The sequence below is a fragment of the Halichoerus grypus genome, chromosome 8, assembly GCF_964656455.1.
Source record: "Halichoerus grypus chromosome 8, mHalGry1.hap1.1, whole genome shotgun sequence".
Classification (NCBI taxonomy): Eukaryota; Metazoa; Chordata; class Mammalia; order Carnivora; family Phocidae; genus Halichoerus; species Halichoerus grypus.
The window spans coordinates 47,304,897-47,321,381 of NC_135719.1; the positions used below are offsets into that span (position 1 = coordinate 47,304,897).

The window sequence follows — 16,485 nt, forward strand, 5'->3', positions numbered from 1 at the left end:
AAAGAATTATTCATCTATTAATGTATGTCCCCCTGAATTTACTTGGTAACAAGATACCAAAGTAGAAATCCCAGATTCTAGTTTAAGGACCAGTTGGAACTGATGTGCAGAGCAGTGGTGAGAAATAAGTACCAAAAACACAAGGTTTATCTGGCTGCCTGATTATCTAGCCTACTCTCCTGAGAAAATAGATGGCTAATGCCTTTAGTATATTTTTTTTTTTGAAGAGAGAGTAAAAATGATTAAATAAAAATTTAGTCATTAAATTTAATGTTAACAGAAAATAAAACACCATCAAATTAATGAGAGGAAGAATGGTTAATGAAGAGGGTTTTAGTGGGGTTTGTCTCTGCCTTGGTTATCTTGAGAAAATGGCATCGTGTCTCTGGATCCCAGTTTCCTCATCTCTAGGGTAGGGTAGAATTATACCAGCTTCACATTCTGTGGAGCTGCGTTCCTTGAGTCACACTGAGTTGCTCCTCTTTTTATCCCATGCCTAATATTGTGGAACTTTTGAAGGAATGATTTGAATAATCCCTTACACTTGTCTGTGAATGTTGTGGTCAAAAATAAAATAAATAGATCTCTATTCATGTGTGTGTGTGTGTGAGTGTTGAAGGCATGATTTGATGGAAGAGGTTGTGTTGTAAGAGAACAAGGAGAAGAGGGAATTGTGAACGATTAGAGAAAATGGAAGGGAATAAATGGTCGAGTGATTAGACTTTGTTTTTAAAAAAATCACCCCCCAAATTGTCCATAAGCAAATGAAAGGTGGAGGATCTCTTCAGGTTTGTCACCCTGGAGGCAGGGCCTCCTTCTGCGGCCAACTTGCAAAACATTTTTGGTAGTTTTCCTTTGGAATTTTTAGAGCTGGTTACGAACCACATAAGAAAAGTCATCTTTTTCTTTATGGTAACATCTTGTTTCCTTGCTCTTATTATTCCTCACACTTAGTTCTGAATGAAAAAAACCATCAAAATCAAAAAGACTTAATTCTAAACATTCCTTTGAGGATTTTTTAAGAGTGTGCTTTAGGCTCTGGAGATATGACTACAATGGAGCCATTATTAGAATTATGTGAAGCTTTCCTTTAGAACTTTGGAAAAGATAGCACTCATTCTGCTGTTTAGTTCAGTTTATTAAGAATTTGTGTGTATGCATGCATAGAAAAAAAGACCAGGAGGACATATGCCAAAGGATTGATTGGCATCTTTCATGATTTCGTTTTCTTCTTTATACTTTTCTCTATTTTCCCAGATTTTCTACAATGAACATTTCGTTTACAATCAGGAAAAAGGGAAAAAGCATAGTCTGGTGACTTTGTGGTCCTGTTTGTTATATCTTCAAGCATGGGCAGAAACCGTTCTTGACTTGGGAGCAGGTGCCCCAGGTGTCATAGGGAGAGCACAGATTCACTTTCGTGGATTCAAAGCCAGGGCTACTGTCGGCTACGGTGCATCACGGTTTTGTCTTTTCAAGCAATAGTTTCTTAAAAGAGAATAATTCTTTTTGATTTCAAAAAGGTTCCTTTCAGTATGTCAAGCAGAAGTGGAATATGTTAAAAATGTGTAGGCTTATTTCCCAAATAGTAGTGAAATCGTTTCTGATGGAGTACGTGCTTAAAATAAGTTTTTATGCAAATTGTATGGTGTGACTTAAAAATATCATTCAGAAAATAGACACAGCTTTTCTGTGTAAATTGAACTGTCTTAGTTGCGGTGTAAGTTTGGTCATGTGTATCACGTGGTGGGAAAGAAAATATTTTGTGGGGAGAGAAAAGGGATGTAAAGAAAACTTAAAATATGGGGAACACTTGAACTTCTTAAGATGATGCCAAATAATTGCTGCTTTAAAGAAATAAAAGCTGAATATGAAGACAGAAAATATTTAATGGGTCATCTAAGACATTTTGGGGGTGTGGCCCTGGAGGTTCTTAATATTGTAGCCGTGTGTATACATTTGAAGTAAACACTTCTCTGTTTAGCTAATGCATGCAGCCTCTGTCTGAGTCATATCAAGCTGTCAGCAGATTTTGCAGCATTCTTCGTATATTTAGCACTATGCTAAAATTTCCCTTTTGGCCCAGGTTTTCAGTTCTCCAAGTGTCTCATGTAATGTTCACACAATTGCTGTGTGAAGTACATTTTATGTTTTGTATAATAATACTGTGCTTTTAGATTTATAAAAAGTTATCCAAACAGTGTCATATATATGAAATTTTCTGGAAACTTCTTATTAAAAGATAAATATATAAATAGAAGCTCCACCCCAAGGCACTTCAAATCTTTATTCTAGTGCTATAGCTTTGTTTCTGACACTTCTGGAAGAATTCTGTGCTAATGACCGGCACCAGCAGATTTTTTCATGATACCATACTTTTGGAAAATCTAGTATTCCACAGGTGCCAATTTAGTAGTCTGAAACTGAATTAGATGTTTTTAGGACCAGAGTTTAATGTACTTAGCTGTGCCTTCCAGAATAATTTATTTTATACCACTGAGCAACTTCCCTTTTCTGGAGTTCTGAAGATTCAGAAGAATCAGTTCAGTAGGTAGATTAATTTATTCCTTCCTCGTCTAGTATTTTGTAGCATCAATAAAACCAGAGATGCTAAAGCCAATTTCAATAGCTACCTGCTAAAGGAATAAATTCTTCTTAATAGGGATGATATTTCCATGCCCTGAGTCCTGGGGAGAAAAGTCTGGCAAAAAAAAAAAAAAGATTTATGTAGTCCTTTCCTATGAGAAGAATAGTTTTACATTGGTTGCACATGGGCAGAATTTTGCTGAACACGTTTTAAACTAGGTAGGATTGAGAGTTTCTTTAAAACCGTAGGTGTATAAACTATCATCCAAGTTTTTTTGAGCCACATGAATGTGCAAGCAAGCTGCTGTGGATGAACAAAAATGAATTGTTTTTCTAATTGTGAAAATTGATATGTTTCTAACCTCCTTGAAATATAAGCAGTGGAACATAGTGGACGGTCAGTTTGACTACGTTTCTCCATTGTTTATAAGAAAATTCTGAGCAAAAGTCCTTCTAGCTTATTATAATTAGCCTGAAACCTGATTATAAACTCATAGTCACCTGTGAACCTTAAAAGGATTAGGAAATTTAAGATTCTTGTTTTTTATTTAGTAATTAAAAAAAAAAAAGCCCAGCTGATCAAAGTTACTGTAAGCGAGGTGAAAGAGTGTCTTTTCATAAAATCACAGAATTCTAGAGCAAAAAGGACCTGAACAACCACGAATAGTACCCCTCTTATTTTATAGAGCAGAAAATTGAGATGCAGAAAGATTGATGAATTTGCCCAGGGTCACACTGGTAGGCAGAGCCAGGAGTGAAATCCAGGCTTTCTGACCTGTAGCCCAGTTCTCTTCCCACTATTCAGACTTTTTCATCATCTTATTCATTATTAGAAGTGGGGCATTCACTTTTTTTATTGTGATAAAATACACATAGCATATAATCATTACATTAAAAAAAGATCTCTTTGAGTAGGTAAACACATGAACATGGAACCAAAGTCCAAAGGCATACAGAGGTTCATGATCTGCAGTGCTCAGTCTAGCTCCCCTAACTCCTGTCCATTCCAGACCCCTCCTTGGAAGCAGCCAATTATAGTGGCTGGAAGTGAGGAATTTTAAATAGACCGTTTTGATCTAATGACTTGTCTAAATTGACACAATATTGCATTATTCTTCCCGGATTGCAACCTGGCCTGCCAAGTTTAGGTAATGCCCAACGGGAAAAACATAAGCCGTGGAATTGGAATATGGAGATATTTGTGAATTGGATTTGAAAATTACCCCAAGCCCAGCGTTTCTCCAGTAACAGAAGTGCGGGCTCTTTACAGCAGTACTCTGTGACTTGGATAATGCCCTTTGTGCAGAGAGCCTCAGGTAGACTATAAGAGCTCTCATGACATGGAAAATCCCTGTCGAAGTATTGAACTACGTACAACAGCTTTAAGATTAGCACATTGGCCAAAAAGAAGGAATTATGCCGATGTTTAAATAAACATCCCGAGACTCCGTACAGCCAGCCGTCAGTGTGAGACCCCACGTGGATCTACCTCTCTTGGCCCCTGAGCCTCCACCGCCTACTTGTGACACCTTAGTGCTTGGTGCTGGGTTGGGCGCACCCGAGTATTTGGCCTGGAACGTTCCTGGCAGAGTGAGCAAATTGGATAAGGAGGTGAAAGGGGCCCCGGGGGTACAGGGGCCCCGTTGGCCCTGCTGCCACTGTTGGGGTATGGTGTGAGAAAAGCGGGGGTTGTTGGCGCGTGCAGCTGCCCGCGTGGTGAGAGGTCAGGCTGGGGAAAGCTGCGGGCCTCTGCCTGGTATGCCACGGTCAGGGCTTCGTCCCCGTGTTAGGAGACAAATCTTGAAGGAGGACAGAGACCGCAAGTGGTTCTCTTCTTTCACGACCTCTGTGTGACTGTGTGACAACAGGTTTTACTTGACAGGGGAGAGGACGCAGGAAATTATAGGTGGTTTAAAGACCTGAGGATGGGTTCAGGGAAGAGAGGGAGAGAGGAAAGACAAGGGGAAGGAAGTTGTCTTTTTGAGAGAGAAGTTCTTTGACTTGTATACCATTAGACTCTTGGAGTGTGGGTTTCACATTCTACTCTAAGGCAGTGATTTTTTTTTTTTTTTTTTTTCAAATTTACCTGATCTTCAGATTATCCTGGAATACTTGCTAAAAGTTCAGTTTCCAGGGCACCTGGCTGGCTCAGTCAGAAGAGCATGCTACTTTTTTTTCATCCCCCAACTAATACCATCTTTAGTGAAGTTAGAAGTGGTTTTTTTAAAATTTTTATTTAAATTCAATTAATATATAGTATATTATTCATTTCAGAGGTAGAGTTCAGTGATTCATCAGTTGCATATAACACCCAGTGCTCATTACATCACGTGCTCTCCTTAATGCCCATCATCCAGTTACATCATCCCCCACTCACCTCCCCTCCAGCAACCCTCAGTTTTGTTCCCTATAGTTAAGAGTCCTTTATGGTTTGCCTTCCTCTCTTTTTATCTTATTTTATTTTTCCTTCCCTTCCCCTATGTTCATCTGTTTTGTTTCTTAAATTCCACATGAGTAAAATAATATGGTATTTGTCCCTCTCTGACTTATTTCGCTTAGCATAATATCCTTTAGTTTCATCCATGTCATTGCAAATGGCAAGATTTCATTCTTTTTGATGGCTGAGTAATATTCCATCATATACCACATCTTCTCTATCCATTCATTTGTTGATGGACATCTGGGCTCTTTCCATATTTTGGCTATTGTGGACATTGTTGCTATAAACATTGGGGTGTGTATGCCCCTTCGAATCTCTATGTTTATATCCTCTGTTTTTAACTTTTTGAGGAACTTTCATACTGTTTTCCAGGCTGACTGCACCAGTTTGCATTCCCATCAACAGTGTAAGAGGGTTCCCCTTTCTCCACATCCTCACCAACATCTGTTGTTTCCTGACTTGTTAGTTTTAGCCATTCTGACCAGTGTGAGGTGGTATCTCATTCTGGTTTTGATTTGTATTTCCCTGGTGCCAAGTGATGTTGAGCATTTTTTTCATGTGTCTGTTGGCCATTTGAATGTCTTCTTTGGAGAAATGTTTGTTCATGTCTTCTGCCCATTTCTTGATTTGATTATTTATTTGGGGGTTGAGTTTGATAAGTTCTTTATAGATTTTGAATACCAGCCCTTTATCTGATTAGTCATTTGCAAATATCTTCTCCCATTCTCTCGGTTGTCTTTTAGTTTTGTTGACTGTTCCTTTGCTGTGCAAAAGCTTTTTATCCTGATGAAGTCCCAATATTTGCTCAACTTTGCTTTTGTTTCCCTTGCCTTTGGAGACGCGTCTAGCAAGAAGTTGCTGCGGCTGAGATTGAAGAGGTTGCTGCCAGTGTTCTCCTCAAGGATTTTGTTGGATTCCTGTCTCACATTTAGGTCTTTCATCCATTTTGAGTCTATTTTTGTGTGTGGTGTAAGGAAATGGTCCAGTTTCATTCTTCTGCAGGTGGCTGTCCAATTTTCCCAACACCATTTGTTAAAGAGACGGTCTGTTTTCCATTGGCTATTCTTTCCTGCTTTGTCGAAGATTAGTTGACCATAGAGTTGAGGGTCCATTTCTGGGTTCTCTATTCTGTTCTATTGATCTGTGTCTGTTTTTATGTCCGTACCATGCTGTCTTGATGATGACAGCTTTGTAATACAGCTTGAAGTCCGGAATTGTGATGCCTCCAGCTTTGCTTTTCTTTTTCAGTGTTACTTTGGCTATTCAGGGTCTTTTCTGATTCCATACAAATTTTAGGATTGTTCCAGCTCTGTGAAAAATGCTGATGTATTTTGATAGGGATTGCATTGAATGTGTAGACTGCTCTAGGTAGCATAGACATTTTAACAATATTAGTTCTTCCAACCCATGAGCATGGAATGTTTTTCCATTTCTTTATGTCTTCCTCAATTTCTTTCATAAGTGTTCTATAGTTTGCTGAGTATAGTTCCTTTACCTCTTTGGTTAGGTTTATTCCTAGGTATCTTATGGTTTTAGTTACAATTGTAAATGGGATCGATTCCTTGATTTCTCTTTCCTCTGCTTCATTGTTAATGTATAGAAATGCGACTGACTTCTGTGCATTGATTTTATATCCTGTGACTTTGCTTATATATATAATTCCTGTATCAGAGCAATTTTTTGTGGAGTCTTTCAGGTTTTCTATGTAAAGTATCATGTCATCTTGAAGAGTGAAAGTTTGACTTCTTTGCTGATTTGGATGCCTTTTATTTCTTTTTGTTTGATGAGCATGCCATTCTTGATCTCGGGGGTTGACTCTCGATCTTGGGTTTGTGAGTTTGAGCCTCGCACTGGGTGTAGAGATTACTAAAAATAAATAAGTCAACTTGAGGGCGCCTGGGTGGCTCAGTCGGTTAAGCGACTGCCTTCGGCTCAGGTCATGATCCTGGAGTCCCGGGATCGAGTCCCGCATCGGGCTCCCTGCTTGGCAGGGAGTCTGCTTCTCCCTCTGACCCTCCTCCCTCTCATGCTCTCTGTCTCTCATTCTCTCTCTCTCTCAAATAAATAAATAAAATCTTAAAAAAAAAATATTAAAAAAATAATAATAATAAATAAATAAATAAGTCAACTTGAAAAAAGATAAAAACTAAAAGGAAAGTTCAGCTTCCTTGGCATCTGCCCCAGAGATTCTGGCTCAGTGAGTCTGAGATAGGGTCCATGAATACCAGGGCAGTTTTAGTAGGTGTTCTAGATGTTCTGCTCCAGATTTGTCCTCCATTCTAAGTACAAACATTGAGAGGGCCTTAACTGCAAATGGCTCATCCATCACAAAATTAAAGCTTTGTTTAAAAAAATCATGCATGTTTCTTTTCCCCTGATAATAATGCCTTTGTGTTGATTTTAAAAAATGTTTCTGGACATTTAAAATACTGTTTAAAACACCAGAATAGGGCGCCTGGGTGGCTCAGTTGGTTAAGCGACTGCCTTCGGCTCAGGTCATGATCCTGGAGTCCCGGGATCGAGTCCCGCATCGGGCTCCCTGCTCGGCAGGGAGTCTGCTTCTCCCTCTGACCCTCCCCCCTCTCATGTGCTCTCTCTCTCTCAAATAAATAAATAAAATCTTTAAAAAAAATAAAAATAAAAAAAAAAATAAAACACCAGAATATTGGTTCATAGTGACTATTGAAACATGAATGCTGTAGGGGCACCTGGGTGGCTCAGTCCGTTGAGTGTCTGTCTTTGGCTCAGGTCATGATCCCAGGGTCCTAGGATTGAGCCCCACGTCGGGCTCCCTGCTCAGTGGGGGAGTCTGCTTGTCCCTCTCCCTCTGCCCTCTCCACTGCTCGTGTTCTCTCTCTTGCTCTCTCTCTCTCTCAAATAAATAAAGTTAAAAAAAAAAAAAAAAAGAAACATGAGTGTTGTTAACCTTTGCAAAAGAACCACTGAGTGGTCTTGTTTGTTGTAATGGCCCTGCCATTATATTTGACCCGTGTCTGTGAGTTTTTACATTATTCAGATTTGAGAGAATGTGGTAATTGTGAGTGACTTTTTTTTTTTTAAGAAGTTTTTATTCAAAAAAATTCATATTTTCAAATAGTAATTATAAAGAAAATGTAAGTATGAGTAAGATATATAAATTCCTGATGTTGTCTGACAGTAACAGTTTCTATAGTTAAAACTTTTATAATGAGGAAATAGCCATTGTTTCTTCATCACAGTCATTTTAACATTTTAAAATAACAAATTTCAGTGATTGTATTGTTTTCTTTTCAGATAGGAACCAAGGCTTTAGCCTTCTTAGCTCATTGGCTGGAGCAAACCATAGCGTTGGGTCAGCAGAGACGTGTCCCTCAGAGGTAAAGATTCTTCCTGGATCCTTTCAATGCTTTGGTTTTAATTTCTCCTTGTCATTATGAGTCTTTATACCGTTTGTCATTTTTTCCTTTCCATTTAAGAGGCAGCAGACAATAGTAAACCAAGGATAAAAAGAGAATCTAAAACAGTCCTCTTGTGCCTGGTACCTGTTGAGAGAAGGCTAGTTCAGCATTAAAGCAGTAAGCCCTTTCAAGATGTTTGCAATTTGGGCTGTTCCATGGGTTTTTTTTTTTTTTTTTTTTTTTTGCTAGAGTGCTTTAAAAAATGTGCTAGGATTTCCTTGAGACATGAAGTTGCCTCCCGATCTTCATAAAATAAAATCGATGGTTCTTTGTCAGTACTTCCTATGTCCAAGGCTCTGTACCCATCTGACGCAGGGCCCCTGCCCTCAGTGGGCTTCGTAGTCTGACTTTGACCTTCTGTCCTCAAGGATTTTGGTTCAAGTGTACCTTGGTCAGCATGCTGGAACCAAGAGCAAATTACACAGTGCCATATTGTCTTCCCAGGCATCTTTCTCATCAGTCTTGAGCTCTTTCTGATATGCTTATGTTCATTTTCACATTTTGAATAAAACATGGCTCTTAAAGCAAACAAAAGACATGTTTTAATAGCCAACAGCAGAATCATAACACTTTCTAGTTTTTCCTCAAGGGAAAATAACCCTGAGTTAGTGAATTTGTAGCCTCTTTTTTTTATGTGACATTGATCCTTCTTCCATCTCTCCTTGTCTCTAGCTCCTATTACTGCTTCTCTAAAGCCAACCAGGGAGTGGAAGTGTGAATCTTTTTGGCTTTAGTTCCAAAATAGCCTACTATTAAATTATTGCTTGTGTGTATTTTCCTCAACAGCGGCCCCGTTTGCCAGCAGCAGCTAGGACTGAAGCTCTCTTGGACCATCGGGGTGGTGCATCTAACACAACAGATGCTCAGGCTGATAGCATCATGGGTAAGTTCCTCCTTTAGCTGCCAGGAGACAGCTCTGTGGAACTTGGAAGAGGTACGGGGCATAAATCATCTAGGGAGAAATTGACTTTACACATGAACAAAGGAAGAAAATTGATAGTGTACCCCAAGCGAATGTGAGCCTTAGAGACGGCTATCAGAAAAGGAGGGAGAATAACCACATAAGCAATCTGTGGGTACCATTTTCTCTTCGATTCTCTTAGTAGGATCTTGATTCAGATCATCTTAACTGAGACAGACAGAACCAGGTGGTGAGACAGCTTTATATCTCCATATTCCAGTTTTTTTCATAGTATTTAACAGTTGGTAGAGTTGATGGTAACAAGAATAATACAACTTTATAAGCCCTTTCACATCCTTTGAAAGTTCTTTTATATCTACTTTCTCGTGGTTGGTAATGAAGTTTGGCAGAGAACTTATTTTATGGAGATGAAGCCGAGGTCCAGAGCAGTTTAATAACTTGTCCAAGGGCATCTAACAAGAAGGTCCCGGAACTGAGACTAGAATCCATTCTGATGTCCAAAAGCCAAGAAATGTAGTTGACAGTAACTGTAAATGTCCTTTTGTTGGGGAATTACTGACATTTCTGCTTTCTCTTTATGTCACAGGGACCCACGTGCAGGGTTTTCAAAACTCTATTGCTGATTAGAAGAGAGTCCATGTAGAAAACTTAAGTGTTTGGTAACAGACACATATTAAGAAGGAAAAATTACATATAATCTCTTTTCTCTCTAGTATATTCAACCTTGTCTTCTCACTTGGGTCCCTCTTACTGGCTTTAGACCTGCTGAAGTCTCTGCCATGAAAACAAACCAGTAACCACACCGAAGGAGGGAGGGAAGACAAGAACTAACCTAAATAACTTGGGGAAACAGCATTCTGACTGGATACCAGGAGGCCCCAAACAGAAACAACTGAACAGGAATAGTGAACTCTGCTTAATACATTTGATTGTCATAGGGGTATGGTTTAGAAATTCTGAAATTACATATATTTTGTGTATATCAGGGTTGAAAAAATAAAGTATAGAGAATGAGAGCTAGGTTTCTCACTGAGAAAGAAGCCATGTAAGGAAAGGAGAAGGCTGGGATGAACCCTTGGTACTGGGCTAGAACTCAAGGTATTAGCGTGATGACGTACTTATAGTTAGAGCAATAAATGGAGATATTCGTGTACATGTTAGTATGCATGCGTATATATATATTTCCTACCTATTTCCACTGAGAGGGCCTGGAAGCACCCACACTCCCAATAGCAGTTGAACACCCTTAGCATTTAGATCTTGGTTTTTAAATACCATTTGCCAATAAAAGGATCCAGGACCACTTGGAGGAAGTGATTGATTCTAGGGCCGGGGCAGGAAAAACTCAGGATGATGAACCTAGAGCCATCTCATGGGGCCAGAAAGTAAGGAAGGGATGGGGGCATGTGAAGGGGCACCAAACCAACCTTGGAGAGAGCTTCCAGTGGCCAACGCTGGAGCAGTTTGACCAGCGAGAATGAATTTAGTATTGGGCTGCAACCCATAGAACAAAATATCTGTGACTCCAGGCGAACAGAAGAAATAACTGGGGAAGAAAGGGCTGCTCTTCCTTACAGAAGAATTCTAATTAATACACCTAGAAGGAGTGAGGGAAAGAAAAATCCTTGGCAGCCACACACCACAGTAATAATAGTTGTTGTGATCAGGATCCACTGATGGATGTGAAAATTAGTAGATGAAAGTTTGAGGAGAAACATGACATCTGCATCATCTAAAGTAGCTCTCCCAAGATATTTACTTAGTACAAAAAGGAAGATAGTAACTTTGCCCTGGAGAAACCCAGCAGGTAGCGTTTCAGTGGTGGTGAAGCTCAGCAGCAGTAAGGCGCACTGACGTCACGTGCCCCCTGATAGGGGCACCGGAAGGGCTCATCATGCTCGTGGTCTCCGTGCCAGGGGCGCGTAACCTCAGTCTCCTAGGAAAACATCTGACAAACCCATATTGAGGGACAGTCTACAGAATAACCGACGAGTACTCTTCAAAAGTGTCAAAGCCATGATAGACGAGGAAAGACTAAGGAATGGTCACACGTTGAAGAAGCAGACAGAGATCTGGCAGCCGAATTCTGTGTAAGCTTCTGGAACAGGATGTTAGTGAGAAAACTGACAAAGTTGGAATGAAGTCTGTAGTTTAGTTAATAGCACTTCCTAACTTCTTGATGTGTGTTCATTGTACTGTGGTTAGATAAGAGGTTAACGGTAGGGGATGAAGGTGGAACCCTACTGTTTTTGCACCTTTTTTGTAATACTAAAATTATTTCAAAATTAAAAAAAAAAAAAAGGCAAAACCAAACCAACAAGGGTAAAACACTTGTCAACCCTACATCTCCCTCTTCTCTTTATTGAACTTCTTTCCATCCCTGACCTCCCATTACTCTTCAGCTCACTCCCACCTAGCTTTTGCCCCACTTGCCACTAAAACAGTTCACCACCGACCTCCAGGCCACCGAAGTTAATAGACATTTCCCAGTCCTCATCTTGACCTCTTGGCAGCATTCAATATGATGAATCAGTCCCTTTTTAAAACATTTCTTCTTGCTCACCCAACAATTTTCCTGGTTTTCTTCTGACTTCTCTGGCTATTCCTTTTCTTTCTCTGGTAGATGACCCTCCTTTATCCAGCCTTTAAAGATTGCCATTCCTCAGTGCTCCATCTAAACTCCTCTGCCAAATGTATATTTAAGCATGAAGTGATTCTGTCCAGTTCAGTTACCATGTATACACAGATAAATCACAAATTTTTATCTCCAGCCCTGTATATCAACTGCCTACATGAAATGTCCACTGAACCAAAGCAAATTTATGAGCTAAAATGCATTCTTAACACCAAATTATCTGTATAGCATTGTAGTAGATGCAAAGAATTAGAAGCTGTCCTTGTCTTCAAGCAGCTTATACCCTAAAACTGTAGAGACAGGCCTTGCAGTATAATGCTTACAGTCGTGGACTTGGAGTCCTGGACAGCTGGGTTCAAATCATGGTTCTTCCAGTAGTGGTGAGATGATCTTGAGTAAGTTATTTAGCCTCTGTGGGCCCTAGTTTCCCTTTCTGTAAAATAAAATTTTTCCTCAGAATACTGTTGCAAAAATGAAATGGAATCATGGGGCCCCTGGGCGGCTCAGCCAGTTAAGCATCCAACTCTTGATTTTGGCTCAGGTCAGGATCTTGGGCTCATGGGATCGAGCCCCCCCCATCGGGCTCTGTGCTCAGCAGGGAGTCTGGTTGAGGATTCTCTTCCCGCCTCGCCCTCTCCCCGTCTCCCTGCTCAACGTGCACGCTCTCCCTTTGTCTAAAATAAAAAGTATGGGATGAATTCTAGGGAAGGAGACTTGTGAGCTGGGCTGGCTAGGGAAGACTTCCTGGAGGTGTTCAGCATGGAGTGGAGAGTAAGAATTCTGATTAAAAACAAATTGTGATAAAGAGGTAAGAGGCTGTGGTAGAAATAATAAAGGATTTGTAGTAAGAAAATAGGAATTGACTCTACTTCTGAGTAGCTGTAATTTTAGCTGAGTGCATTTTTACACCTAGCCCCTTCATGTGTAAATTTCAGACATCGATACCTGTCCTAACCACCTTATATGGTGGCTGTCAGTAATAGATAGGAAAACATTTGGTTGTACAGGAAAATATGCTATAAATTCCAGACATCCGTTGTTGATCGGTGCACCTCAATGGAGAGGGTGGCCTTTAGAGTTGGAAACACCTAAGTCTGAATCTGCATTCACACTAGCTGTGACCTTGAGCGAGTCACTTGAACTCAGAGCTCTACGTTTCTCATCTCTAAAATGAAACCATATTCTTTGCCTCAGTGTAATGTTGCAAGGATCAAGTAAGTTCCTCTTCTTTCGCGAAGGCCCGCTAGCAGCCGAGCAGCTTTCCCACACGTGGAGTACTCATTCAGTGATGACTCCCGTCAAAGCTAGGATCCATTGCCTTAGGACTGTGTATTTAGCACACATAGAAGTCATATCTGGCAAATAACGTGACAAATCCTTTTTGCAGATCCCATGTTAGATCTGGATATTCAAGAATTGGCCAGTCTTACTACTGGCGGAGGAGATTTGGAGAATTTTGAAAGACTGTTTTCAAAGTTAAAGGAAATGAAAGGTAATTGGCTCCATCATGTCTAACACGTTCCCCTCTTGGTGCTCCTCTCCTTTATGTGGTAGGATTTTGTTTTGTAACCGCTGATTGGATTCCCTGCTCTGGTCTCAGCTGTCTGGAGACACTTGGTGCCTGGGGGACTGTGTCATCCTCTGTTGGTAGAAATTCCCCAGGGAAAGTTTTCCTCTTTCTTCACTCTCTTTCCTCTTACTGTCCCTTCTTCTTTTGCCTCTCTTGGTTTCTTTCAGTGTGTCTCATTAACCTGGAATCAGTAAGATCCCTGCCAATTTACTCACATCATACCCATGTGGAAAATCGGGAAGACTTTAACTCCCTAACAGCTGTAACGACTACACCATGAGCATTTGTCTTTGAAATCCATCTCCCATCTTCTAGCGTTAGAACATCCATACACTCCAGACTCTCCTGTGCTATTAGATGAATTTCTTAAGATTTATTTTCTCCCTAGACAAGGCTGCGACGCTTCCTCACGAGCAAAGAAAGTTGCATGCAGAAAAGGTGAGACGACCAGTCAGGTATTTATTGAGTATCTATGAAAAGGTCCGGTGCTGTTAGGATTATGTATCACACTTGTTGACTTCTAGACTTGTTTCAGTGTGAACTTTTCATTGGATAGTAACTTGGAACGAATTGGATGTTTACACAGTAGTAATATAATTGCTGTAGTCAAACCAAGATTTTTCAAATGTATGTTGAGTGACATGGAAATTTCATTGAGACTCAGGATGTTTGCCTTCCTAACTGTTGGGCTGGAAAACCCTTAGTCGTTTTGTTTTGTTTTGTTTTGTTTTGTTATTACCAACACAACACATGTTCTTGGCAGGAAATGTATGTGGTTTATGGTATTTCATTGTATGAATGTGTCCTAATTTATTCATTTCCCTTTTGGACATTTAGGTCATGTGCATTTTTTGCTTCTATAAATAGTGAAGCTGTGCATAACCTTACACATCCACCACCTTTGTATGTAACTCTGATTTCATCTTTAGTATAAATTTCTGGAAGTGCAAGTCCTGGGTCAGGGTATTCAAGGGTTTGGATACATGGGGTGGGAGGACTGGAGGGCAGGGGGTAGAATTTTAGGCCTTGATCAGTTCAGCATATTGACTAACTCATGACACAAGCTGCAGGGTAGCTCTTGCCTAAAATGTGTTGCATGCTTCTCTCCACAGGTGGCCAAAGCCTTCTGGATGGCAATTGGGGGAGACAGAGATGAAATTGAAGGCCTTTCATCTGATGAAGAACACTAAATTATTCGCGCTAGGGTTTGACAGCCTCAGACACTTCCCTGCTTCACCCTGTTCTGTTTGGCTTAACTTCCCATCATCCTGTTGGCCACCTGACTTAGTTCTAGGGCCGCCTTACTTTTAGTTTCTCGTAGGGGATAGTAGGGCTTTTGTCCCTCAGTATAGTGTAAGGGAGCGAGGAGGATAATGACGACAAGGAGTGAAAGTTTTTCAAGTACACTGTCTCTAGGGACGGGAGTGAAACAAGGCTCAGAGGCCTGTGTGATTTGCCCCAGTTGCAGAAGGACCACGCCATTCCCAGCCCACCTTTTCCAGAGTGTCCTCTGTGGTCACACCCGATCACTGCAGATCAGGAGCTGGTGCCACCTTTCCTTGGGCTTCTGGATTTTCCGCTTTCAGGGAGATTGGCACCCTGAGCTTTGGTGCTTTTGATGGTAGGAAAGGAAGCTGCTGCAAATTTAATTTGTGCCACCGGGTAGGTGGGGCCGGAGTCAGTGGCCCTCAGCTTAGTCTCACGCTAAAAACGCCTCTGGGCATTTCATCTGAAAGAGTGTCTCAGCTCACACTAGAAACTGCTGAGAAACGAGGGTGAATTTTTAGACAATGCTAGAGGAGGCCAAGGTGTCCTACTCTGGTAGGGATAAAACAAACTCATCTACTAAGTTGCTGTTTGGGAGTGGGGTGGGGGGTTTGTGTTTAAGAGAGAGAAAGAAACTTCAGGAATTCCCTGTTCTGGGCCATTGAGGCAGTATGTGATCGTATCTGGAGGCTTTTACATTAGTCCTGCCAGGAGGAAACTCGTCTTCCTTAGAGCATATCAGAGCTTTGTCATCACACTTTACCCTCAAAACAAGGTAGTTTCCCCCCCCTTTGTCTCTGAATGCCCAACAGATCACTGCTAACGTGGTCACACCGCACGGTGGGCAAGCGGGGAAAGGATGTGAAAGGTTAGGCGGTGAAGCTCTGAGGGCCTGTGTGACTTCCAGGGCTGGGAGTGGGGGGTCCCCCATGGGAAGGTCCACCTCCAAAGGAAGGGTGGGAAATACAGGAAATAAAAATCCCTATTTCTGTGTCTGTAGACACTTGCTAATGCATGCCATTGACCTTCACTGTGGTCGCCACGGCCACGGGTCTAGCCTGGCGCCTGGTGCCCCAGCCGGCTGGTGCTGGCGCACAGGCTGACGGCCGCTCCCGGCCTTGCCTGGACTGGGAACTCCTCAGGTCACCAGCAGAAACAAGTGTCAGACCCCTCCAGCACTGCCTTCTAAGCACTGCGGAAGGAATGGCAGGAGGAGCAGAATGCTCCAGGTCCTGGGCCAGGGCAGCCACCAGGAGGGAAGGCTTCAGTGACTGGAGCATTCAGGAAGAGCCATCATCAAAGGCAACATTGGCAGTTCTCTGGCTTGGTGACTTTTTTCCCCCCCTCTTTTTTTTCCTCTCCTCTTTTAACTGTTCTGAAGATCTTTGAGACTATAGTTGATCACCATACCATCATTGTTTCTTTGAGGTGACTGCATTAGCTATTAAGAATGCAAGGGAAATTGGCTCTGGGGTTGCAAAATGAAAGGCAGAATGTTCTTCTTAAAACATGAAGGGTTCCAAAGTATATCAGGTCACATGGAGGGAAGACAGACTAGAAAAAGCTGTGAATGTGATTTTGTGGATTAAACAAAGCCAGGTGATTAAAATATGATTTATTTATAAAGTC

The 16,485-nt window shown here is 41.2% G+C and overlaps 1 protein-coding gene across 2 annotated transcripts in view; it reads left to right on the plus strand.

Moving 5' to 3' along the window:
- The window catches only part of AAGAB (alpha and gamma adaptin binding protein), a 53,782-nt gene extending 37,297 nt beyond the window's left edge, over nt 1-16,485 (plus strand). For both annotated transcript variants that reach the window (XM_036087132.2, XM_036087133.2), the window contains 5 exons: nt 8,300-8,382; nt 9,250-9,346; nt 13,408-13,512; nt 13,979-14,028; nt 14,703-16,485. In XM_036087132.2, the coding sequence (XP_035943025.1) occupies nt 8,300-8,382; nt 9,250-9,346; nt 13,408-13,512; nt 13,979-14,028; nt 14,703-14,780 (413 nt within the window). In that variant the 3' untranslated portion in view covers nt 14,781-16,485. The remainder of the gene's footprint in view (nt 1-8,299; nt 8,383-9,249; nt 9,347-13,407; nt 13,513-13,978; nt 14,029-14,702) is intronic.